General features: G+C 39.6%; 1 protein-coding gene across 1 annotated transcript in view; it reads right to left on the reverse strand.

Moving 5' to 3' along the window:
- Positions 1-27,166, reverse strand: part of PDE8B (phosphodiesterase 8B) — a gene marked incomplete at both ends in the record, with an annotated part of 68,638 nt that overhangs the window by 17,508 nt on the left and 23,964 nt on the right. Inside the window, 9 exons of the mRNA XM_084225095.1 lie at positions 3,636-3,696; positions 4,107-4,195; positions 5,562-5,702; positions 6,184-6,262; positions 8,968-9,056; positions 13,273-13,330; positions 15,280-15,339; positions 16,670-16,860; positions 21,260-21,319. Of these exons, the coding sequence (XP_084081221.1) occupies positions 3,636-3,696; positions 4,107-4,195; positions 5,562-5,702; positions 6,184-6,262; positions 8,968-9,056; positions 13,273-13,330; positions 15,280-15,339; positions 16,670-16,860; positions 21,260-21,319 (828 nt within the window). The remainder of the gene's footprint in view (positions 1-3,635; positions 3,697-4,106; positions 4,196-5,561; positions 5,703-6,183; positions 6,263-8,967; positions 9,057-13,272; positions 13,331-15,279; positions 15,340-16,669; positions 16,861-21,259; positions 21,320-27,166) is intronic.

The following is a 27,166-nucleotide window of genomic DNA, read 5'->3' on the forward strand; positions in this document are numbered from 1 at the left end:
AGTACCTTTTGAAGGCCATATTCCCTTGCATCACCAAATGTGTAAATCTTCCGAGCTCTAAAGTGCTTAATTTAGTAGTAGCTTCTCATGAACCAGTATGAAAAAGACAGAAATGGATGATACTTTCCAGCAGTACAGGAGAATATGAATGTTGCCATGGACACAACTCCTTATTTCATAATTTGCCTTTTTCTCACTAATCAGGAGAGGCTTATGGGGCATATGAAGTTCAAGGGCAGCCTGGGCTGCAGCAATCATAAAGGGCAGGAGTACAAGATCCTCAGGGCATTGATGAGGGCACACAGTAAACTCACTACCATGGACCTCAGGAGAGCAGACTTGGGCCTCTTTAGGAACCTGCTTGGTAGAGTGCTGTGGAATAAGGCCCTGGAGGGAAGATGGGCCTAAGAAACCTGGTTAATATTCAAGGATCACATCTTCCAAGTTCAGGAGTGCTTCACAGGATGCTTCACAACAAAGAGAAGTCAGAAAAATGCCAGAAGGCCTGTGTGGATGAACAAAGAACTTTTTGACAAACTCAAACAAAAGAAGGATGCCTACAGAGAGTGGAAAAAAGGACTGGTAGCCTGGGATGAATACAGAGAATGTCTGATGAGCGAGGGATCATGTTAGGAAAGTTAAAGCGTGATGGAATTAAATCTGGCTAGGGACATAAAGGACAGCAAGAAAAGCTTCTATAGATAGGTTGGTGAATTAAAGAAAGATTAGAGAAAATGTTGTCCCTCTCTGGGAGAAAACAGGACATGTGGTTACCTGGGACACATAAAAGGCTGAGGTACTCTCTGACTCTTTTGCTTTGGTCTTCACTAGCAAGTGTTCCAGCCATATGCACTTCCCTAGTCACAGGAGGTAAAGGCAGGGACTGGGAAAATGAAAACCATACAGTGTAGAAGAAGATCAGGTTTTGGAACATCCAAGGAACTTGAAGGTGCACAAGACCACAGGACCTGATCAGCATTTGTGAGTCCTGAAGGAGTTGGTGGAGGAAGTGGCTAAGTGGCTATCAGATTTGAGAAGTCATAGCAGTCCGGTGAAGTTTCCAGTGACTGGAAATGGGGAAATTTACTTAACTGTCATTTCTAAAGATTAGAAAAGAAAAAAGGAAAACACAGGGAATCACAGGCCTGTCTCATCTCTGTGCCTTGCAATTCAGGAAGCAGATTCCCCTGGACACTATGCTAAGGCATATGGAAAATAAGAAGATAATTACTGACAACAAGCACAGCTTCACTAAGGGCAAATCAGCCTGACACATTTGGTGGTTTCCTACAATGGGTGGATGAGGGAATGTCATCCAACTGGACCTGTTCAAAGCATTTGATGCATCCTTGCAGACCCTTGACTCTAGAGTGGAGAGACCCGGATTTGAGAGGTGGACCAGCCAGTGGGTAAGGAATGGCCTGAATGCTCCTGCTCAAAGAGTTGTGGCCAATGGCCAGGAGTCTGGGTGGAGAGGAGCGCCGAGTGGTGCTCCTGGGGGCCTGCACTAGGGCCAGGATTACGAACATCTTTGTCAGGGACGCAGACAGTGGGATCAGGTGCACCATCAGCAGGCTGGCTGACGACACCAAGCTTTGTGGTGTCACAACTGCTTGAGGGGCCACAGCATGCTGGATGGGTCTCCAGCATAAGACATGAACCTGCTGGAGCAGATGCAGAGATGGGCCACAGAACTGACCAGAGAGCTGTAGCACCTCCCTTATGTGAAAAGGATGAGAGAACTGGGGTTGTTCAGTTCGCAGAAAAGAAGAGTCCAGGATGTCTTTTAGCACCTTCCAATTACTAAAGGGGCCTACAAGAAAATAAAAGAAAATTTTACAAGGTTGTATAGTGACAGGACAAGAGGCAATGGTTTTAAACTGAAAGAGAGTAGGTTTCTACCAGCTATTTACTTTGAGGGTGGTGAGACACTGGAACAGGTTCCCCAGAGGAGTTGTGGATGCCCTGTCCCTGGAAATTCAAGGCCAGGTTGTGTGGGGCTTTGAACAACCTGGTCTAGTGGAAGGTGATCCTGCCTGTGACAAGCGGGTTGGAACTTTTAGGTGCCTTTCCAGTCAAATCAATCAATGATTGCATGATTCTTACTGGTTTAAGCAGTTCAATCTATAGGGCAAAGAAGGACAAAAAAAAATTACTTTTTTCTTATATTGCTACTGCTATTTTTTACATATGGGTACAAGTTCATAATACTTATTATCTTGCATTAAGAATATCATATATACACCTCTCTGTACCAGTCTTTTAGCTGTGTGTATAGTATAGAAAAAGCCATTAGATTATGTCTTACTTTCAAATCAACATCAAAGCAGCTATAAATGAAACAACAGTTATGAGGTTTAAACAATGAATTAAAAATACATACAGCTTTATCACTGCTTTTATAAAACTCTGTTGAACTCTAGCCTGAGCATTTTAAAACATCCTGTGACTGTAAATGACATTTTGCTGCTAATACTGAAACACATGTTTTAGTTCAAAGATGAAGTCAGTTTAAAGTACTATGAGTCTTATTTTTTAATGATAGACATGCAAAGTTCTTCCAAGAATTATGCAGAATTCTCCTTGATTTGTTACTTCCTACCTCTACAAAAACTTGTGCAAGGAGGATGGTTTCAACCGTCAGATGCTACCCCCTATGAAATGCTTTTAGAAGTAGTAGTTTTCCAGTAATGTGTTAATATTCAGTGTTGTTCTACTGAAGAAGGGGCAACTAGACATACTAGTGACTTTCTAAATACTTTTCCTGCCTAAGTTCTTTACCCACATCACAGATAAAAGCACATAAAATTGTAAATAAAGCAAGATACATAACCTCTCTCCTAAATGACATGGAAACATCTATTTACAGAGCACAAGCTTGGTCTAAAATGTTTCCAGCCACTCTCTATCTTGCCTCTAGAGACCACATGCCAAAGACAGGCTTCACTCCTTTGCTCACAAAAGTCTAGACTTCTTTACTCAACATGGCACTTACTAGAGTATTTCTGGGGCAAAGTATGTGATATGATAATTTGCCTCAGACACCATCAGAGGGAGGAAGCCAGGAGAAGATGACAGCAAACAGCTCCCCACACCACCAGGTTTGTTGCAGGAGCTGGTGGTGTGGATTTGTGTCTAGACTGCAGAGACCCAGCTTTGCCACTGCTGCTGGTTTACTGGGGTGATGGCTTGAGTTGCACCCTGCCACAGCACCTGTTCTGGCAGGTGTGTGAAGTCTCAGGGCCAGCATGAGGGCTACGCTTCATACAAGTACCACGCATTGTCAAACCTTGGGGCCACTGAGCATGGGTCATTAGTTGGCATAAGCACACCAGATCAGACTGGCAAGAACAGCCCTACAAAACAGGCCCTGATCTCCCTCTGATCTGTGATCTGTATTGCTCCACAGTGTCATGGACTCAACTGTCATATCCACGCTTCAGAAAATGAACGGTGGTCCTCCTCAGGAGTCCTGCAGAGACTCATGCATGCAAATGTTGACATTTTTTTGCTTGCTCCAACAATCAGTGAGAATCTCAATGACCATATAGATCACATCTTGGAAAAATGTATAAGCCAAAAAATATCAGTTCACTAAAAACTATGAAAATTATCACATGAAAGAAATACAATACCTGTTTGTTGTTTTCATTGGTACAATGTAGTCTTTTGAGGGACACAAAGTGTCTTATTTTCCTAACAACAGAAATTATCACTTGTTACTACATCACATCATAAATACAGAAGTGAAGTGATACATTACTATTTTGTAAAGGAGACTCCAAGCCCTCAGGAAAACAGATACCAAGCCCAACACCAGCAAGACAACTGGGTGACAAGCACTCCTTCAGCATGACATTGAGTTTTTGTTGCAGGACACCTGATCCTTCTGTTGGTCCAGGAATTCTCCTGCAAATCTGGGAGCAGAATTTGGCAATGGGTCCGTTCTAAACGGTGAAGGTAGGAACACGTACAAGCACACACACAAACACAGGGGTTGCCCAGTTGCTAAATACGTGGAGGTTCATGTCAAACTTACAGATGCAGAAAGCAGAGAGAAGGCCCTAAAACCCAGAAAGCAATTATGTTCCGGACAAGTTAGTTACCCTCCTTGACCGACCACAGGTGTTATCTTCACGTGCTGCTGGATGCTGTCTCCTGATTTCCTTCTTGCATAGTAAACTCCTTGCCATTCCTAAAGAAACACACAAAACAGACAGCATCTGAGCGTACATAGCTTGCAGTCAAATATCTGTTTATTACTGCACAGTCGTTGTGTACTAAAAAATTATTTTTATTTCATAGTTGCATTTTTTAAAATTGTATAAAATTAATGTACTCTTAAGTATAACACAGAGAGAGAGAGAGTGAGCAGCAACTATTCACCCAATGGAGAGCAGCATCTTGAACTAACATAAGGACAGTATAATTATGTTCCTTTTGGGAGAAGGTATTTTTTTACAAGAAACTTTATAATTTTGACAAGGAACTTCAGGAATCATCTACTTAAAGAGGTGACAGACATTCTTGCTAGGTGCCACCATAAGGAGCAGTGGCTGCAACACATCCAGAGGATATCCCTTGGCACCAGCAGAAATAAGCCCAAGCACCATTCAGCTTTGAAGTTGTCAGTTGTCATGTGGTATATATACTAAACTTCAGAAATCCTTGATCTAAAGATGTCCTTCAACTAACCTCAAAGAGAAAGCATCTTAAGGAGGGAACTACCTGGCAGCAGGGTGGGATGAAGCTGGAAAATGGATAGAAGATACCTTTGAGCAGACAGTGCTAGCTGCTGGGCAGCCCATATAAATGAGGAGGAGCACAGCAGGAGTGGCCTGTAGGTATTGCTAATGAACCAAGGTGGACCTGCAAACAACTTCAGACAGTGACTCACAAAGCTCAGATCATTGCTGGACGTGACTCAAAGGTTCAAGAACTCCCCAAAGGTCTTGAAGCAGAATGTGAGACAGGGAAGGGTTGCAGGTATTTCTGCAACCCAGGGGATACAGGATAAGAGACTGTTGCATGTGTTAGGGGAAGATATTGCCAGGCCCGTGGCCTCAAGGACAGGAGTTCACAGTGCACTGCAGACATTCTAACTATAGTTATTAGGAAAGCAATTGGCACCCCACTGGGTGCCAATACATTTTGGAGCTTTAAGTATGCAGTCAGCGAAGGCTCTGCTGTTTGACAGAAGTTACACATTTTGGTTGGATGATTCAGCCACCTGAGAGACTGACTTAGGGACACACTGTTACATTCCATCTAACAAAAGCTCCATGGGCCCTAAGCAAAACAGAAACACAGAAAACATTCTGATACTGATCTTAAGCCAGCAAATCAACAGGAGTTCAGTCAGAACCTAAAAGCAAAGCTAATGAAATCTGTAATCACTTGTCTGTGGCATGGGCTGTTGTGCTTAGACATCTGAGAAACAGAATTCTGGTCTTATATGTGTACTGATGAAGAACACATCTTGTGTTCTTAAACCTACAGCAGTAAAACCAAATCAGAATAGAACTCTACAGTGATTTCATGAGTTTGTTATATTTGCTTACCTTTCCTTTTTTAATAAATGTGTTTATGTTGTCCAAAAGATCTGCAGAGTTTTTATCACTTTTAGGTAGTTCAGTAAGCTCCTTGCCAATAAGTTCTCCCTTGCAGTACCCCATCATCCGTTCAAAGGCTGGGTTAACATACTGCCAAAACAAAGGTACATGAGGACAATATAAAAAAAAGCTTATTTAAAGGCTAGTAACTTATATATAAGTATCAAAGTGTGAAAAGTTATATGCTAAAGCCACAACCACACATCCCTAAAATTCAGTGTTTCTCATATAAAAATACTACGTAATGGTGAAACATTTTATTCAAGTAAGAGGTTGAACGGAGAAGGCAATATGTAATCTATCAGAATGCAGAGAAAGAAAACAAATGCAGGTTTTACCAGAAACAACATTACTGAAAACTATAACCTCAATGAAGTTACAGAAGAAAAAGTCTTACAAGTTCAGCATGCATCAGTGTGCAGAAATCAGAAATTAAGCAGTTCATTGCACAAGACTTTCTAATGGGCAACAAAACTAAAATATTGATATAAAACAGGAACTACAGAGCCAAGATCTCTTTGGGGGTCCCTCTTTTCAAATTCTATTAAATAGTTAACATTTCCCCCCCTACCTGAATGACATGATCTTCACTGGTTATTTCTACAGCTTCCTGACAATGGTCTAATGCTGTAAACACTGCATTACAAGCCCTGAAAGTAGCAAATGATTAGCAGATTAGTTTTATTGTTAGAACATTTTGTTTGCTATAAATACGTTATTAAATTGTACTTTTTGATAGATGAACCACAAAGTAGCAGTTGTTTTGACTAGATCATGTCATTATCTTTATTATGACTTTTTCAGAATATCCAGCCTCAGACAACCCTGTTAACGTGCTTTTACTGCAGATTACATTGTAAATGTGCTCATAGGTGGTGCAGCATCTTAAGAGTATGCTTGTATCTACACACATGCTCTGAACAGCAGGAAAGAACAATTTGCAGCAAAAATAACACATTACTATTACATCAGAAAGTTTTGTGATCATTAAAGACTGGAAGCACAAAAATCATGACAGCATATATAGACAAAGTTTTAGTACAGCAAATAGGTTGGCATTATCAATGAAACTGTAATATAGTTTCATTGATAGTGCCAACCTATTTGCTGTACTAAAATACTAACTGTAACACAGTTAGAGGGAACAATTTGAGCCATCTCAAAGTCCTAATAAAAAAAAATACTGATTTTCCTTCTTCCAAGTAATAATGCAGTGACTTGATTTCCATACATCCTCATCTTTCAGGACCCAGATGATTTCTGTTGCCCATTTTTTTTTCAGGGCTATCCTTGAACTTATGCAGGAAAACAAAAGCCTTACCTTCTTGGTACAGAATTCAAATTGCTTGAATTATGATTTACACAGGATGGAATTAACATTAATATAGGCTTTTAATACTAGGGAAAAACGTACATCTCATAGAATCATAGGATGATTTGGGTTGGAGGGGACATGAAGATCAAGTCCCTACCATGGCCTGGAAGAGTGAGTACTGGAAGAAACAACTCAGTCACGCTTGCTTTGATGGACGTTAGTGCCTTGTCTTTGATTTGGTCTGAAGACAAACGAATTATCTTCTATATAACTCTCACTGCAGGTAGCTAAAATGCACCATACATAAATATTCCTGTACACAGTTATTACCTAAAAGAAACCTCTTGTTTCCAGCCTGCATAGTAGGGTTTGAATTAGTACCACTGACTAGAGAATTAAAAAATACAGGACATTACTACTTCTGCTTATTGTGGAAATAACTCGAAACAAAATAGGATACAAGAAGAGACATATGCAGAAAAAAACACATGCAGCCATGTGTATGAAGATTTGTAGGAAAAAAGTATTTTGTACAGAAGATGACAGAAGTGTTTCTGGTCATATAATAAAAGGAGCTTGGAGTGTAATTTTATATGTGATTTTCTAGCAATTCAGGCTGGTTCCCAAGTGTGATTTTGTGCTGTGTGAAGGAACTAATTTGTCTCAGTGATAGATGCCTGTCTGGTACATCTGCTGCTAACAAACATAATTACATAGACTTTCTGTAAGAAAACACACAGATATGTCTGCACTATTCAAGCCTTAGTATTTTCATTTGATCTGGCAAGCAAGCCAGCAAAATTACAAGTTTAAATGGCCCATATCCTCTTTAATCAGCACACAGATGTCCAACCAAGTTTCAAACCAGAACCAGCTATGTGGAAAAGCAGAGTCCGTGCTAGGAATGGAAAGCCATTTCTGACCAATGACATGACCTCATCTACTGTTCTCTGGGGCTGGTGCTACTTTTTCATTACATTTCTCTTGTGTCCGAACACATGACATATCCTGAGTTTAATTCTATCAACTAACTTTCTGCATTCTCTTCCCTTTCACTTTTACAAAGCTGTGTAGAAGACCTGCAGATCATCAAGTAGCAGCACAGATGTGCAGTGCAACACTCTTTTCCCCACTTAATTAAACCATGCAAATGAAAAACAAAAATTATACCTAAATGCCATAACCAGTATCAGCTCTGGTTAGTTTTTAATGGTATCTCTCTAATAAGAGAGAGGTAAGGGGAAGACATTCTTGCTGAATTTTAGAAAATAACTATTAAAATAGTGTAAACCAAAATCCATTTTTTTCCCCCTGGAATTCTACTGTCATTGCAGTTTGCGTGCATGAATATTCAATCACTCAAAATGTAAAGTCATTTTCGTATCAGTTCACAAAGAAATCTTAGAAAGAATCAACTTCTGAAACAGAGACACTGAAACCTGTAGAAAAGTGATAGTATTTTCTGTAGATGGAACTAGAATTAATTTATGCCATAGAGAAAACAGCCCCTTCTCTGCATTTCTTTCCTATAGTTTCATATGGTTGCATCGCAAAAATACCTACATGCATGCAAAAGCACCTATATTAAATACAAAATTAGTCACATTAAAGAAAAAGTGCATGTGGGAATGAGCACCATTTAACTTCTCACTAACATATAAAACTGTGCTCCTGGCCTGCCAAGTCTTGGCCAAGCAAGAAAATAAAAACTCAGAGCTGAATCAAGATTGCATTCAGTTCAAGCCTCCAAGTATGAAAGCTCAGGCACACGAGATCAAGGATGACTTTATAAAGTTTTACCATCACATAAATTCACAGTCCACACCTATGCTGACCAGGATTTTTCAGGGTCCCAGTTACTAAGGCACTGAGTTTGTGCTCTACAGAGACACAGAAGAAGAAAATATAAAAGTGTAGTGTATTAGTTAACATACAGATGCAAGGCACACATATGCTTAGCTGGGAAGAAGCAGAAAGTAACATGATGCAATTATTTAGACCAAGAGGCTGATGTTTGCAGTTTCTCACACCTCTACATACCGTAATTTGAACTGAGATCGCACTTCCCCGTGTTCTATTTGAACCAGTTCATTGTAACAAGCAGTTACGCTGCTGTTCTCCATGAATTGCTGGAAGACAAATCAAGAGTGCATGAAATAGGCTGGAATAGTTTTAAACTGTTTTTTCTGTTTCTGCATCTAAAACTTTAACTTTTCTTTAAAAAGTTAAAGAGCTGGCATGAGGCCAGCAAAGGCCCACAAGGGTGATAAAGCATCTCTGCTGTGAGACAGGCCAAGAGAGCTGGGACTTTTCAGCCTGGAGAGGAGAAGGCTGAAGTGGAGAACATATCGAGGCATATAAATATCTGAAGGGAGACTGTAGGAAGATAGAGCCAGCTTCTTTCCAGTGGTGCCCAGTGACAGGACCAGAGGCAATTGGTACAAACAGAAACAAAGGAGTTTCAGGGAGCCTGTACATCAGGCAACACTTTTTTTTTACTGTAAGGGTGACCAGGGCACAGGTTGCCCAGAGAGGCTGCAGAATCTCTATCACTGGAGATGTTGAAAAGCTGTGTGGCATGGTCCTAAACTTGCTTTAGGGGGCTCTACTTGAGCAGGGAGTTTGGGCAAGACAACCTCTAGAGGTCCCTTCCAACCTCAACCATATTTTTTTTTTCTGGTAGAAATAAGTTTTTGTTGTACCTTTTGCGTTGTGAATAATAATCTTTCCTAGTTCTGAAGACAACACAAATATCTAAATTAAAAGCAAGTATAAAAACATGCTAAATCCTTTACTGGATTTTCCTGTTTGGTTTGAGCAACCCACCAGATACTCTAAAAAAGCCCCAAACACAGTCTCACATAAAACCAGTATTGCGTTGATGTTTTATTTTGAACATCTATCCGTAATTCAGAATGGAAATGGAGAACCTTAGAGACATAAAACATACATGTCAAAAAAAAAAAAAAAAAGGAAAATATATTTGGCATTAGTTTCCAAGCAAATATTGCAGCTAAAGCTCCAAAAGTGAAGTAACTTTGCTTCACAAGTAATCTCACTGAGCTGTCACTGTGAATTCAGAAGTACACAGAAGTATATAAAGTAAAAAGCATCTGTCCACAGTGAAAAAAGCTTTTACTCCAGACAGGAGAGAATGTTCTCTATCTGTTAGGTCTAAAAGGTCTTGTGCTCGGTCCTGCTGAAATCAGAAATTTATTGTTGCTACAAAAGAAGCAGATTCTCTGACTTCAGTTAAAGTTTATTGATCAATCATATGCACTGACTTTAGTTGTCATAGGAAATGCCCTGTGTTGTTACTGGTTCTCACAGCACAGCTGCATGCACAGTCCAGAGGAGCATGCAAGCCTCCAAAGAATAGCTTTCAAGAAATCTGTGCTTCTGTCCTGTATGAAAAACTGTGTTTTGGAGACCAGTGGCTTAATTCCAAGTTGTGAGCAAAATATAAAAAAAGTAACATTAAAAACAACTGTTGGCATGGGTCTGTTCCACTCCTTAATGTTGACATGATAAAATATTTCTGTAACTTTCACCTCACATGCTACAGAATGCATGGGAGAATAAAAAGTTGGCAGAAGCAAGCAAACAATGTTGTGTTTTTGTATATCAAGCTGCCTGCTAACAAACTTCTCTTCTACAGCAGTGTAGACTAAGATTTTCAGGTTTTGGGTGCTATTTTAAATATTCAAATATATTTGAGCTAAATTTAAAACCATAAGAACAACTCTCAATAACACAAAATTTATCTGCAAAGACAACCTATTTTATGAAATAGCCTTACTAGAATATACTAAGGCTCTTTATAAACTGAATTTGATAGTAGTGTGTTTTACTAAAAAATTTTAAGCACTGTTGTTCGCTGAAAAACTCTTGGCACAGATCTTTTGCTAAGAATCAAGAACTGCAGCTTATCAAAGTGCTAACCATGCTCTTAACTGTTGTATAGTCTTCTGTAGATGTACAGAATCACTTTATCTAAGTTCATAGTGCTGATGCTGGTCCTTCAATGGCTGACTCAAAACTAAGAAATCAACAGGGACATGAAAATAGCAGGAAACATTTCTTTTTCTAATCTGTGCTTCTAATGTGACACAAGAGTAAGATTTCTGAACTTGCAGATATTAGAAGGTAGACAAAACACTCTCTTTTAAAAAAGTTTCATACTTATGCAGTACATTTTGATTTAAGTAACACATACTCTTAAAGTATTTCTTACTTCATTATAATGGGATTCCACTGTTGTTCTATGCAGAACTTAGTACAAGCTACAAGAGTTATAAGCTAGTAGGAATGCATCCTTCTTTTTGCTTAGCAATAAGTATTTGTTTTAATATTAAAGACTTCTTTTATTCCAATCTAGTAAGTTTTAATAGTGTCTGGTCAATGAGAATCGACATTTGTTTAGGAAAAGAAGTTCAAAATACAAAACAAGGCTGTAATTCAGTAACTGCAAACATTAAGATCTCCTGTTTGCTGATTTAAATCATAGCCAAAAATCAGTCCGGGAGCTAAATTGCTTATTCAAATTAGACCATCCTAAGTCGGCCACCACTATTAGATTTATGAGGCTGAAAGAAAAAAAAATCAGCATAATTAATGTACTGGATTAACATTAATACACAAACACAAGAGCTGTTAATGATATAGAGGAAAAATCCGACATAATAAAATAGACTTTCTTTACAACAAAGAAGAAAAACAAGAAATAAGTCAGTATAAGTAAAAAATTATGATTTAAACAGGTTGCAATTTTCCAAAAATAAATTTCATTTTTGCTGATGAGGAAGAGATTTCCTGCAAATACCACCTCTCTGTTTGAAGAGGGATATTTTTAAATCTTTGTGTGGTAATGCATTTAGTCCCTACTGACCCCCATCCAAGCAGAAATAATTCCTATGTCCCCCCCACAGCAAAAAAAGAAACTTTGACATCAGATGTATTTTAAAGTCTTGAAAATAATTCCAATAGGGAATTATTACATCAAGCTCTCTGGGACAGCAAGAGAGAGTAGTTAGCACAGGTGTCAGGTGCAAAAGGATTTTTCTTTCCAAGGCAGAGAGTATCACTGAGCCGCATCTCACAGCCACAGAGTCTCCTCTGACTTCACTCAGTACTACACCTACAGTTTTAATCTAGCTTACCAAACACATTGCCCTGCATTGTGTTCAAATGAAAGAATAGACCTGAGAAGTAATAAACTTCTCTTTGAAAAATATTGAAACCAGAGAGAGAGAGAGAGAGGAAGAGAAGCTACACCAATAAAGCACTGGTATTCTTGGGCTGACCTTTCTCTTAGACTCACATTTCCAATTTTCAGACCATCTAAGTGCTTTAGAAATACTTTGGTCCCACAATACTCTTGCAGTACAGGCAAGATCTTATACCTCTATTTTTGGGAGATCATCTGAAAATGGTAATTCTGGTTCATGTTCTGCTGTGTAAACAAACTTGGGCCGAATGTGAGTTGGCTCAGACACTGGGCTCAGTATGAGCATAGGAGAATGAGATTTTTGCCTGGGTTAATTCCATCTCTTCTCTGATTTTCCTTACTACAGTTACTTTTCCTAAATATGTATATTTTAAAGAAAATATATACCGTTAATTCTAACTAATTCTCCAGATGTGCTTCTTTTGCTTAAGTATACATCCTTCCTTATGAATAGCTAACTTTAAAAATGCAGCTGGTTTATTTTAGAGTAACATAACATTAATATCCATCCAAAGCCACTAACACAAAGGTTGAGCGAGGGTAAGCAACCTAGATTTTCAGAGCTGAGAACTCCTGCCTTTCTGCTCTCTCCTACAAAGCCCTTTGAGGAGCAGTATGAACAGTTATCTTCCCTTCTGCTTCTGGTGCAGGAGTGTCTCTAACTCTGTACTGAGAAGATTTGGTGAAAACCAACATAACAGACATTATGGGGGAAAAAAAAAAGTCTTCACGAGCTGGACCAGGTTTGTAGTCCCTTTAGAAGAGAAATCCCAGCAGCCTGAGACACATGGAGGGGTCTGGGTGACAAGTCAGCATGCTGCAATGTGTTAATCAGAGCCTCCCACCCCTGTTTCTTAGTACCCCAGTACCCAGCCAGACCACAAGAAGGTAATCCCAGTACAGCTGCTATTTTGAAAGGACTACTTAAATCACAGAGTTTTTTGTTTCATATGCTTCTGGAATACTCCTGAAAAGAAAACGAAATCAACTGCCACTGGTTTCTTATCAATAAATTTATAACAGAAGAGGATGTGTACTTTTCAATTGGAAGAAGCAGAAGTGTCTGTAATTTATGAAGCTACTATATTTTCTATATTACATAGGCAATTTATACATACCCTATCAAAGCCTGCATCAAGAAGGGGGAGAACAGAAGTCTCTTCTTGGTCAGCAGATCTACAAAACAAAATCACACAACCACAGAATTATTCAGGTTGGAAAATACTGTTAGATCATCGAGTCCAACCTTTAACACAGCAGTACTAAGCACTGAACAGCAGTAGACCACTTCCCAAGTGTCACATTTACACATCTTTTAAATATCTGCAGGGATGGTGATTCCAGTGTCCTGGGCAGCCTGTTCCAATGCTTGCAATGCTTTCAGGGAAGAAAATTTTCCTAATGCCCAATTTAAACCTCCCTTAGCACAACCTGATGCCATTTCCTATTGTCAGATCCCTTGATACTTGGGAGAAAAAACGTACCCCATCTGGTATGGAAGGGTATACCCCCCTTTCAGGTACTTGTAGAGAGAAACAAAGTCTCTCTGAGGCTCCTTTTCTCAAGGCTAAACTCAAGCTCCCTCAGTCACTCCTCACAGGACTCATGCTCCAGATCCTTCATCACCTCCAGTGCCCTTCTCTGGAATTGTTCCAGCACCTCAATGTAGTCGTTGTGAGGGGCCCAGAACTAAACACAGCACTCAAGGTGTGCCCTCACCAGTGCCCAGTACAGGAGGACAATCCCAGCCCTGCTCCTGCTGGCCACACCATTGCTGATCCAGGCCAGGATGCCATTGCCCTTCTTGCCCACCTGGGCACAGCCTGGCTCATGTTCAGCTGCTGTCACCAGCACCCCCAGGTCCTTTCCAGCCACTCTGCCCCAGCCTGTGGAGCTGCCTGGGGTTGTTGTGACCCAAGGGCAGGACCCAGCACTGGGCCTTGTTGAACCTCACCCCAGTGGCCTCAGCCATGATCCAGGCTGCCCAGATCCCTCTGCAGAGCCTTCCTGCCCCCAGCAGATCAGCACTCCCACCCAGCCTGGTGTCACCTGCAGACTGACCAAGTGTAAACTCGATCCCCTGTCCAGGTCATTGATACAGACATTAATCAGGACTGGTAAATTATTTACTATAAGGGGACACAACACTTGAGGATTAGATGACATGAATCTACCATAGTTCTCTAAACATAATTAACTCAGTGAGAAGAGTTTTTCCTTAAATAAGTACAAAAAATCATACTGTTACAGAAGCTGGTGCTACAGTCTTCTGTTATAGGTATTTGCAGCTTCTATACAGCTTGATAGTTACTCTACAGCAAACCTGACAGATTCTCCAGAGAAGTCCTGTATCTCTTTACATAAACAGAAGGGGATGAAGTATGAAGTATGAAGAAGATACAAAGTATGAAGAAGATACAAAAGACATTCTGTGATATCTTATGAGAAATAACTGAACAAATATTATTAAGATAAAGGTGAAGCTAAGTTGTAAAATCTTGTTCAGCAGCAAATTTTATTGATTTTCAAATCTTGGTTGTAATAGCTCTCCTGCCATTCTATTTCCTCATACTCTAATTGATTTAGGAAATGAATAAAAATGGTAATGGATTAAGTGGTGTATACCTTCTAACAAGGGTATTTAAAGATATTTGATAAATATATATTTAAGTCAGTAAGAATTCTTCCTAAATGCATGAGTTATGAATTACTGAATAAGGGTTTAAGGACAACATTCTGGTGAATTTAGCATCAACTGGATTGAAATTTGTCCCATCACCCAGTTCAATAAACAACAATTTGTTATTTATCTAGTTATTTCCTTTAGAAAGTAATACAGACCTTTCTAGTTTGGGTTTGTATTTTCCTTTCCTCTCAGAAAAAACAGATATCTGTCTGGCTTTCTTACTATAAAACCCATCATGAAGGTGACAGGGAAATACTAGTCAGCACTAAAGGAGAGATGTCAAACACTCAAATAAAACAGCAAACATCACTAGCCCATTTCAGGTGAAAAATACTACATTTGTTCTGTAAGATTTGCTAGTAAGATACTTTTTGTTATAGACTAGGTTACTGTTCTTATAAAGTAAAATGAAAATCTTTCACAAACCAGTAATACTTACGTGCGTGGAACCACAGCAAGTATTACAGTATGCTCTGATAGCTCTGTGGCACGAATAGACCTGAGGAAACAGCAATTTCTCAGTCACACTGAATGCTTTCTCAATATTGCTCTGAGTACCTTCACTGAAAATATAAATGAAAGTCGGGACTGAAAGACACCACTGAGGCTAGACAATACGATAGTGCACTGCCAAACCTAACTATCCCCATTTAGACAAACTGTTTTCATTTTGGCACCAGATTTCTCATTTTGCTCTCTGCAGGTAAGAAGGCAAAAGCTCCAAAACCTCAGTGTACAAACATCACTTTTCAGACCCACTCTCATGACCTAGCAAAGGTTTCCCCTGTGTACTCAGCTTATCTGGGGCAGACTGCCCTGAATGCGTGAGTCGAGAAAGGTCAGTACATGCCAAACATCTTCAACGCCCTTGACTAATTTAAACAAGAATCTCTACCCCCTCTCAGATTTACTACTGTCCTTCTAGACATTGCAAAATTTTGTTTAGAGGGTGGGAAGTGCTTTCAAGGCATGAAAGTAAGAAAAGTGGGCATAGCAAATCACAAAAGACTACAGTTCATTAAATACTGAATAAACAAAATTTTACCATGTTGCATATTATTGAGAAACCAAAAAAGATATGACCAGCTATCAGAAGAACACTCCGTTTGTGTTTTACTGGCTAATGATAAGTTTTTTTCACTCATATTACACTGTTCTGAATAAACAATCTTTATGTTTATCTGTTGGTCTGTTAGAAGAATTTAGACCAGCACAAATATTTGAGCATTAAAATGCCCCTTGTCATATACATGGCAAATTTCAGCTCATGGCAGACTAGAAGACTAGTATGGTACAAATGGTATGCTTCAGCTGAAGTATTTTAGCAAAGGATCCCAATACTAAGCACTTGTAATCTTAAAGCAGCTTAGACACAACCATGTGGACTAGAAGAGTGATGCAAACTTTTGTGAAGAACTGGCAGTGCCTGACCTTGTGCACAAACAAACACATTCCTTTGAAGTCTGCAGCTTCAGATTTTGCTGCAGCAGTAGTCTAGGAAAGAAGCAGCACCCACAGCAGGGAATAATTTCACAACAACTTTGGCTAATGTTCTGGTAGAAACCCCATGACCTAGAGATAATTCTACAATTCAGCTTTGGCATAATGTAGTTTTCATATTGTTATCCTCTTACAGACGTACACAAACCTCCTGGCATCAGTCCCCAAACTTCCATTTTACTACAGTTTTAGGTGTTCATTTTCTGTTTGTTGTTTTTATGTCTTCCCCACCGCCCCCCTCCCCTTCATTTTTTGGTTTCAAATTGGGAGGTTTGGTTTCATACAATGTATTCCAAAGCTTAAGAGAAGCATAAGGTGCTTTAGGTTACCTGCAGATATCTTCTGCATCAAAATACTTGGAGTTCCTGTGATCTATAACAATTATTTCCTGGTGCTTATCCAAGAAACATTCAAGTGCTGATTCCAGAGTCCAGGCAACATTGCACCTGTATCCTGCTCTGTCACAAGCCCACCAGAAACCATTGCTTTGGTTGTCTTCTTTTGCAAAGATTAGCAAAACCTGCAGAGGATGGAAAACAGCAGCACCACATTAAGCACATAAAGTAGTGTTCTGCATGGAGCAAGTCTTAGCAAATACTTCTGCCCTTTGGAAGATTTAAAGTCTGCTGTAAAAGTGGGAAGCTTGAACCACAGGTTGTAAAACAACAAACGCAGTAGTACATCTTTCTTAATGGATACCACAGTTATCAATAGATAATCAATAGTTAACAATAGTTAACTATATAAATAGTTAATGGTTTTAAACAAGGACTGTTTAAAAGTTTAGGACAAAACCATGATGATTTTTTCCTAGCTCCTGTTCCAATTCAATCAGCAACCAGACAGAGTGTTCAAACATCATTGCCACTCTCGTCAGGCCACCCCGGCTACACACACTTTTGATTGAAAGGAACTGTCTGAAATGCAGCTGCCTTAATTACCACTTATCATCCCTGTAGACATGGGCAAAAAATTAACACAGTTTTATCTTCGTCTTCTCCTTTAATCACAAAAAAATGGTGTTAACCAATACAATTTCAAAGCTGAAAAGAACAACAGGCAAGCAGGTATGTACAGGAGGAAAAAAATATTCAAATGTGGCTCTCATATAAAAGAAGGCGTTTTTCAGAGAGAATGAATTTTACATTGTTTCCCCATAACACACAATTTATCAGTGTCCATTTATTAATCCAAGTCATGCAGACATTCCCCATTACAGTTGCACATATTTACCATAGCGACTGATAACTAACCGTGCTACCCTATGTGTCAGACGAAGAATAGGGGTAATTTAGTGCAAATATGCTGTGAAAAAGAAGGCCTCAAAAAGTCAAAAGTTTATCCACAGCTATTAAAATTGCACAAAAAGTCAGCAGCCAGAGATTAGTCATGTATAAAGCAAAATCCTGTTCATTTCACAAATAAAAGTCATCCCCCGACTTTAGTGAAACATCATGTTCATGAAAAATATGCAAAATTTTGCTCCAAATGCCTGTAGCAAAGGCCAATAACCTTTATCCGCCTTGCTTTATGCAGCTGTGCTGTCAGCACATGAATTTCAGCACCATCAGTCTAGAAGCTAGAAAAGGTGACAATGGCTTTCTTCTTATCTTTAGCTGCCTGGATTGTTGAATTCTAAACAATAAAAAAATCAATCATTGTTACTGTGACAGTCAGAGTTTCATTAAACAATGGAAGAAAATTATATGCTCACAATTTCTGTAAATATTAAGAAGGTAAAAGTTTCAATGTATTGGAAGGTTTTTGATTGCAGTTATCAATAAGCAGATTTGGTTTACTGACACTTAACATCCAAGGTAAGTGTTGTCACTCTTTTTAATCCCCGGGGTTTTTTTCCAGACATCAAAGGGTTGGAAAGCAGTGGTGTGGCCAAGCTGCAGATTTTCTAACTCCTGAGCGAATTCCCTACTCTGATACAATCTTATGTTTGGTTCCAACTGCCATTAGTTTTTTTTGTTCCTAGTCTGAAATGTTATGGGGAAAGAAAATTTGAGGGGGGCAGGGGTGGCGCTTTTCTTGATATCTTCCTTCTCTCAGCACTCCCAGTTTGGAAATAAAGAATGGCAAAATGCAATAATTTATCAGCTTTAACATAATGGGGCGTAATTAAACCATACAATCTCTCCCTGGTAGCCGATTATCAGTGCACAAATCCTTCTGAGAATATTAATTTTAAAAGTTGTTTTGAAGTATTACTACTACACTTTCTCATTAACATTCGTATGGAGCTTACTATGAATCATCAAAACACGATGTAACTAGAAGAATATTTGAACAATGCTGTCAAAGTCAAGGCAAAAATATAATAATCCATATAACCAACATGATCAAGGAAATGCTTAAATTCAGTCTGTGTTCCATGCCAAAAAACTTCATGTAGTTATTTTTTTACTGCATGATTTGCCAATGTTACTGTAAAAAGATAATTTTACTCAGTATTGGCCTAGTTTAGGAATACCACGGACTTTCTCTGTAGAGACCTTTCCACTTTTGGTGCTGTACTGAAATTTTTACTCTCTTTCTAAGTATTTGCTTCACATAACTATTGCACATCTAGTTCCCAGTTTATTATACATATACAGAAAATGGACAGAAATTTGCTTTAAAGAGTTTGAAATACAAGAAGCATCAGCTGAGGATAAACAAGCTACCAAAAGGAAAAAGAAAATTACAGCAACGTAAGAAGCTACTTAATTATTTTCAAATCATCATATCCCAGCAAGAGACTTTCAAGGTGGAAAAGACACAGTATCTCTGAATAAAGTTACAGAGATACCCCTGTTATATTGGTATGAGGGAACATCGAAATGCTCTGCATCATCGTGCTTCATTTGCAGCTCATCAGGGAAGAACACAGTGTCAACTCTGTGAAAGAGATGATGGCAAATAAATGTCCTAAAAGGTGAGAAAATGCAGCATTTGAACAGGAACACATTGAAACGTTTATGAGCAAAAATTTCTGCCAGAGGCTCCAACACCTTTTTTATGTGCACTAATTGTTTATGAAAACCACACCTCCAGTGTCCCCTGGAGAAAGCATATTTTTGTGCACTTTCAGCATGGTCATTTCTGAAATCAAACCGTTCCTATTTGCAAGCCTTGGTACAAAGCTGAGGCAATTGTGCCATCTTTATCTGGGATGTTTGGAGGGTTGGAGCTGGCTGGTTTCCTTTGGACTCTTCCCTTTGCCTCTTAAGGCCAGGAGACCTGGGTCACAATTCTGTACAAATGAAACCCGAGTTTTACTCTGACATATATGGTCATGAAGTCCAGTGGGGAATCTATTAAATGGTTTTACGGCAGGTCACAGGCACAAGTGAGGTCACTTCTCAGACAAAAAATATGTGCCATTTTGAGGCTGGCACAGGTGTCCCATAACAGCATAAAACACAGCAGAATAAAATGAAGTTTGCTAAGAAAAGCCCCAGTGGCAATTGTTTTAACAAAGGGAACTTAGCTTCTCAGAGCAAGTCTTTGTAAACATGATTAATCATCCACAAATAGACATTTAAAATGTGATATTCAGTAGCTGTTTGCAATGCACAGAGACACACATAATTGTATTGTCAAGATGGAATAAAAGATTAGCACACGTTTTGTAAATGTGGGGATGTGTGCATTACTTGCCAAATTATCTGAGTAATGTGGCTTGTTCCACAAGGTGGGTTTACATGAAGTGTTTTACTTAACTGTAAATAACTTAATGTATGGCAACATCTTTAAGGAAAATTCTTCAGTTAATGATTTTACTTAATAATTTCTGCCTAAACCAGATTATTTTCTTACACAGATTCTCAGTTGTGAAATGCAAAGACAAAATAACACCCCCATCTAAAAAGATACCGAGAAGAATGTAATTTTTTAAAAACAACAAAAATCCAACGTTGCCTTGGGCAAATCAAAGTTCTACAAAGTAATATCCTGACAAAAGCACTGAGAGTATTTGTAGTTGCTAAATATCTTCTGGATAATCCTTCTGAGGATGAACATGATCTAAAAACATTTTTCTGTGAAAAGTTCCACACTTCTGTGTTGAGATTCCCTGCAAATCTGAAGGTTGTTCTGCTGTAGAAGTCACTACTACACGGTCTTATTACAATATAAACAAGTAATTTCATCAGATTGCATAATCATTAAGACTGAATGTAAAGCCATAAAAATGTAAAGCTTTAGGATGCTTTTCTTCCACACATAGGTTTTTCAGAGAAAGGGTGACTGGTGACTAAATGTGTCTGTATTTTACAGAATAAACCTTCCAATCAATTAATTCAGATGAATTATGTATCCCTAAAACAATGTTAAAGGCTAAAAGGCTATTTAATTTCCTATAATACTAGAGTTCCAACATCCACTATAAGCTCAAAAAAATAACACTTGGCATCTGATACTGTCACGGGAACAAAATGTACAGAAAATGAAGCATGTATGGATGAGAGCTGTTGCTCCTTAGCTGAATTTGAACCTGTCTTCTTGGAGGTGATTTCTTGGATTGATGGTCCGGAAAACAGAGTTCTCTGTCCTGTTGTGCAAAACCCAGCAAAACTGAACATATACCTAAGTTTCATGAAGCTCTCAGCTTTGGTATATCAAAACTGAACATTTTTAATATCCACAGAGGCAGCTCTTTCCCTGGTTGGTGCACATACACTCACACTCCTACTGGTTGGAGAGATACAAGGAATGAGGGGATGTTAATGGAAATCTGAAGGTCCTATGTACTGAGTCAATTTACTTGTAGATCTTTGCAAACAATCAGATACACAAAACATACATTATCCCTCTCACAATCCTTGTACAAGTGAAATTAAAGTATTATAGTTAACTAAAGAGTTTGAAACCTAATTTCTTCATCTAACAATACTGAATTGGCTCTCTCAGAAACTGAAGGAGCATCTTACCTGAATTGGGTATTGTGTCAGTCTCATGGGCCCCACCTGTACTTCTGCAGTCGAAGCCTGCTTAAAGAAGAGAAGTACAGATATTTTTGTCAGTCTGGTTCTTTAGAAGGTGGCATTTTACATACAAGAATCAAAGATCAAACAGAACCATGAAAGATGCTAAAAAGCACACTGGCATATGAATAGCAGCCTTAATTTCATTACTTTGAAGTGCATCTTACATGATCATCTTTACCAAATCCCTATTTTTGTTTTACTTGCATATAAGTTAAAAATTGTAGGGTTTTAAATAAGGAAGCAAGAAACAAACATTTCCTTTTCCCTCTTTCCCCAGCAGAGTACCTAGGTTACATAGAAGTACTTGTTTGTGCTGGAGACTAGAAAGCTATTTATCTCTGGCCAAAAGCTGTTCATTAGAATGTAATGCAAAACTTTTTTAAAGGTCTTGTGACAAATTCTAAATAACAATGTTTTAGTGGGATTGATAGGGAAAGAAGTGACTTTTGAGAAAAGGGAACTTGTTTGGGTTGCAGATTGAAAGTTGTTTTCCAGAACCATAGCCTTCAGTTTTCAGGTAAAAATATCACTACCATGTGAGCCATGACATTTTCAGAAGACATGATAGCACATCATAATTTAAACCTGCTGCAAGAAAGCCAGTACATGTGGGCTGTGGCTGCTTTGTTTGTGATACTTCTTAGGAGCTGGACTACGTTAATACTTTTGGTGTCTTGCTACATTTCAGTACACTTCTCCTGTACACTACTGATTTGTTTCACTTCAGACCATTAGCTACAGAAGGTTGTTAAGCAACAGAACAATACGTATGCCCTCACACAGGTGCACGTACTTAAAGAGAAGAATCTTTAAACCCTTAAAATGTTCATGCATATGGAGAATTAGCTCCAAGTTACCAATCTCCCAAAGGGCAGATTTCTTGCTCTAGTGGTCGCCAGTTTCCCCAGGTGCCCCACGTGTAGATGAGTCAAAGCAATCACCCTGCGAGACCTGTAATCTGACCAAAACCCTAGTTGTAGGCAGATTCCCAAGGCCATTCCCTGGCACATAGGAATGCTGGAGCCTTATTTCTGTGGCATTTTTCTCTGTGGTGCTCATTAGTCTGAGCCTTTTATACAGGCAATACTTAATCCTTAAAAAAATTATTTTTCAAAGGAATGCGTATAAACATTTAAAAGATGAAGTTCCCGGTATTCTACTCTTTCCTTTAGAGAATACAATACTGTGTTAAGCATTAACAGCCTTGCCTGCACGTGAGACAGTGGCATTATGTATAGCTACAGCTGACACGTTGGACTTTCATGCACCACTGCGCATCGATTCTTCTCAGCCCAACAACGTACGTCAGAAGGTGGGAACGGGCAGTACTCCAAAAGATTAAACTACAAAGCCTGCCACTGTTTTCCAAAGCAAAAACTGCCCCCAATATAAGTGTAGTTAACCTCTCCTTTTCTCACAGAAAAGCTTCACTTCCCACTTGAGCTCCTGCTGTAGCAGAATGTAGCTTAGTGCCAGTAAGCACAACTGAACAGAAATGGAAGTTAGCACCCATCATCAACCATGAGTTAAGAGTAACTTAAAGAAACAGTTCTCTAAAAGCTCACAGCTCCTATTTCCCCCAACCAAAAGAGGAAAACAGCACATTCACACTCCAGTGGTACTCAGTAGGAAACTCTTAAATAAATCTTTTATCATCATACACTTTGATTAAAAAAAAAAGTTTTGAAGTGATGTCATTAGACAAATTTGTAAGACTACACAACAAACTTCAGTCAGTCTCAGAGAAAAAGCATGTTTTTTGACAATACACAGCTCTAACTGTCTCAGAAGATGTGGCTCAAAAGCATGAGATTCTTCAACAAAAGAATACAGACACATCCATGTATGTTTGGACACAGATATTTATTTTATTCTCTGTTTATTAATGCCAGGGAAATATCAGGGAACTCACATTGTAAATGAATGAATGCCTTCCACTTTCTACTGCTTCAGAAGATATCCAGCATTAGTCACTCTGTATCGTCAAAAATGGAATAACTGTGTCCAAGACACAGATCAATGCAGGCAAGTCTATCAAGTCCTTTACAGAGATTACTTTATAGATTAGCCACTTTTCTTATCTTGTTTATTTTAAAACAACAGCAACAAAATAATCCACTCACTCAGACTCTGACTCAGAGTTTTTCTCCCGGCTGTTTCTGTGTCAGCCTCATGAATGAATAGAAAGCACTTGAATAGAAGGACAAAAAAATCAGGGTCTTTCTCTTCCTCCCTTCCTTCCAGATTCAGGGTGCTCCTGCCTTTCCTAACAGCAGGAAAGCTAGGAGAAAATTAGAAAATTGGAGACTCCTGATGTAGGTGAATGTGTCCCTGTCCTGCTCAGCGCAGACTTGATGGGGTCAGAACCACAGAGGGATGCAGAATAGGTGCTGTTCTACCTGAAAGACTGCTATGTATTGTCTTTGAGCTCCTAAAATGCTCAACTTCATTACTTTTACAATGCACAGAAACAGATGGGACAAATTAAGGTTGGTAATGAACCTGAATATGGGAAGGATAAATAAACCTTCTCATTAGATATAGCGAAAAATATGTCTGACATCCTTCTTTCTGGTCTTTAAGTTCTGAGTCTTGTTTCACAACCTGAATCAGACCCTTGGATTTATATCCCCAAACTGCTGTGGGTATAAGTGACTGACTCACTCTTCTCTGTCAAACTCAGCTAAAGAAGGTAGCAAAAATAATGACATGAGTGCCTGGCCTTCACAAATGTCCTACAGATCTATCAGTCATCTGAAGGAACTAATTCCACATCTTCTGAACTCCCAGAAGAATCTGATCATGTGGACATTGCGTATTAGTGATACCATGACCATACCTCTGTTCATTTCCTCACTTAAGTGAATATCACATTGCTGATGATTTCCAATTTGAATAAAGCTCTCATTATTTGACTGACTGCCAGGAAGGACTGCTAATAGATCTCCAACCTAAATCAATTAGTGTAGTAGCTCATAACAGACTTTTCTGGTAAAACATGCAGAGACAAGCCTGATTCCAAAGAGGCCAGTGAGAAAGCCCCTAATTTCAGTGAGCAGAGGAACAGACGCTGTATTGAAAGTAAAGAAGTAACCACCTAGAAATAATAAAAGCATAAAACCAGTGAAAAAAAAAAAAGTTTGTTTTAACATTTTTAACTGCCCAATATTATTTTCAGTATCATTGTAATCTCCTAAGCAATCTCCCCAGGAATCAGCTATGAAACAAATAATTACACAAAGTCAATAGCACTTTCTTAGCTCTTATGCTGTTGTGCAAACCAGTGATCACCAATTACTTTACTATCATAGCAGTGCCATTAAGCAAAATGCATTACTACTTCATTGAATTTTCACCTTTCTAATCACCAGTACAAAAGTACTTTACCCCAGTATGGCTGCAGACTTACAGCCCATGCAATTTATGAATCATCAATAATTACCAACACACCACTGTAATTAGTGTAGACTAATTAGTACAGCAAAATCTTCTTGCATAATTCTGCGCTGCTCCAGAGCAACAACAGCAGCTAGAGCCAACCAAGCAGTGATGCGAAGGTGTTGGTGAATTCAGGCTCCTGGAAAGGCTCAGCATGGATGTGCCAGTTGAGAAGCAACACAGAGATACCAAGGTCCCTTTGGATACCCTTTTGTCCTGAAGGCTCCCTGCCCTCTTCCCTTTTCCTTTCACTAGTGCATCCCTTCATTCAGCTTTGTATTGTTTTCAGACATCTGTCTCTTTGGTTTTGCAAGCCAGTAACAGCAATCCCTTTTTCACCTCAGCCTCGTGCTCCCCTGGCTGCATCTTTGCCAGGGCTCTTCTGCACTTCCCTCCAGCTCAGTTTCCTCTATCTACACTGCTGGTGAAGATTGACACTTCAGCCTGTTCCTTGGCTATTACCATTTTCAGGTTTGATTGTACCACTATATTCAACCTCAAGTCCCTTGGCTATTTTTTTGTTTTTCCTAGCCAAAGTGCAGTCCACAGCCACGTACGGCTGCACCCCTGACCTTAGTCTTGCAGGAATTCCCGTACAAGACACAGGGCCAGGAGCTGTTGTCCAGCACCCTTGGCCTGGAGCTGGTGTCCTGTACTTCTGCCTGCTACAGCACACCAGGCAAGGGTGCCCAGCTCCCCTTCCACTGTTCAGCAAAGCTACACTCCTCGGTTCTTCCCCATTTTTTCTTTGTCTTGTCTTCCTTAATAGAATTATGTCACAGTCTTTCTCCTCTTAGTTTTTTTTCACTTCTGGTCCATCCAACTCCACAGGCATTTTTGTACAGTTTAACACTCGACCACTCTTTCTCCATTTGGAGTCTCTCCCTCTTTCTTTGTCAGCTTCTACAGTTACTGGGAGTATCACTTGACCAGTTTAGCAATTTGTGTTTATAAAGAAGGGGCAGATTTATGGGAGGAAACTGGAGAGCTCTTTTCACCTCTGAGTCAAAAAGCCTCTAAATGATAATTTGGCAAAGGCTGAGAGACTAAGTAGGATGAATCACTCCTACAGTACATATTCATACTGCTGGAGTTTGGTCCTGAGCTAGATGGTTTTGTGGTCTGACCTCCCCAGCTTTTTCAGACACCATCTTTCCCTGCCTCACACATTTGACTGACTGACTCTTTATCCTCCCCACCCACCAGGACAGCTACTGTCTCGGTAACTACAGCAACTCTCTTTCAGGAAAGACAGCTCTCTGCCGCCTTGTTGTCAAAATCTGTCGGGTTTTGTAGTTGTTGTTTTTACTTTTTTTTTCCCCGTCAGATTCTCCTTGCTGTGGTTTCCAGTTGCCTTTTACATCCTCTCGCCATCCCCTCCGTTTTCCTCACCCCCGCTAGAGGGCTGCCGACTCTGCTCCACCCGCTGCTCCCCTCTCGCCGGCCGACTGCCGCTTTTCCACGGAGTCCAGAGGAGCCTTAGACCGCCGGATAGCTCAACTCTGAAGCTAATACAAGGTCATGCTATTTTATTTTCTGAAAACAGTGATCAAACACACATACTACTTAGAAGAAATAAAGTTTTATCACTGCGGGTTCAGCCACTGCAGTTTCTGCAAGCACTCTTAAGAGGAGTCTGACCCATGAGATGCGTAGGTAAAAAATACACACGCGCGTTTGGAAGTGGTGGCCTGTTAACAACATTTGTGACAACACACACTGAGGCATGCAGCATAAAAATACTACATCCACAGGCAGCACACAGGACCCCAAATCCTCAAGACCTGTAGGTTTGGCAGAGTCTGCATGTAGCTCAAGGGTAGCGTTCATAAACCTGCATCTGGTTCTTTTGCCTCTCAAAAGCAAGCAGAATTGGGCTAAGGCTATATCAATACCCCCAGTTAAAGCTATGTCACTGCACACAAGAGAATTAGATACTTACAAGGGATAAGAACAAAGTCAACAGGAAGAAGAGCCCTTCCTCCCATGACTACTTTCACCTCTGGGTGAAGAAATTCAGCTCCTGTTGTGTACTCTCACCCATGACGTTTGAGCTCCTTTTCTGCAGTGACCTGGGTCTGAAAAGGAGCATTAGGCCCTAACTTTCTTTCCCATCTCCCTCTTCCCTACCAACCTTGCCTTCACCTGGTGGGAAAGCACTCATTTAGCAGTGAAGCATTTGAAACCAAGAGTGGCTAGGCACAGAATACCACATGTCAGATCCACCAGCCCACTGCAGTGCCTGCATTTCTCCTGTGCTCTGAATACCAGCCTGACTGGCTCCTAAGGGGACCTGCCATAGAGATGCCTCTGTCTGCAAACTCTACGTGCTCTTCAGGGTCAGCCATGTGCCAAGACTTCATGTCTTAGTAGAGATTAGATGGTCACCAGTTCTGGAGATAAGCAGAAAAA

The sequence above is a fragment of the Fringilla coelebs genome (assembly GCF_963513975.1).
Source record: "Fringilla coelebs genome assembly, chromosome: Z".
NCBI classification, from domain to species: Eukaryota; Metazoa; Chordata; class Aves; order Passeriformes; family Fringillidae; genus Fringilla; species Fringilla coelebs.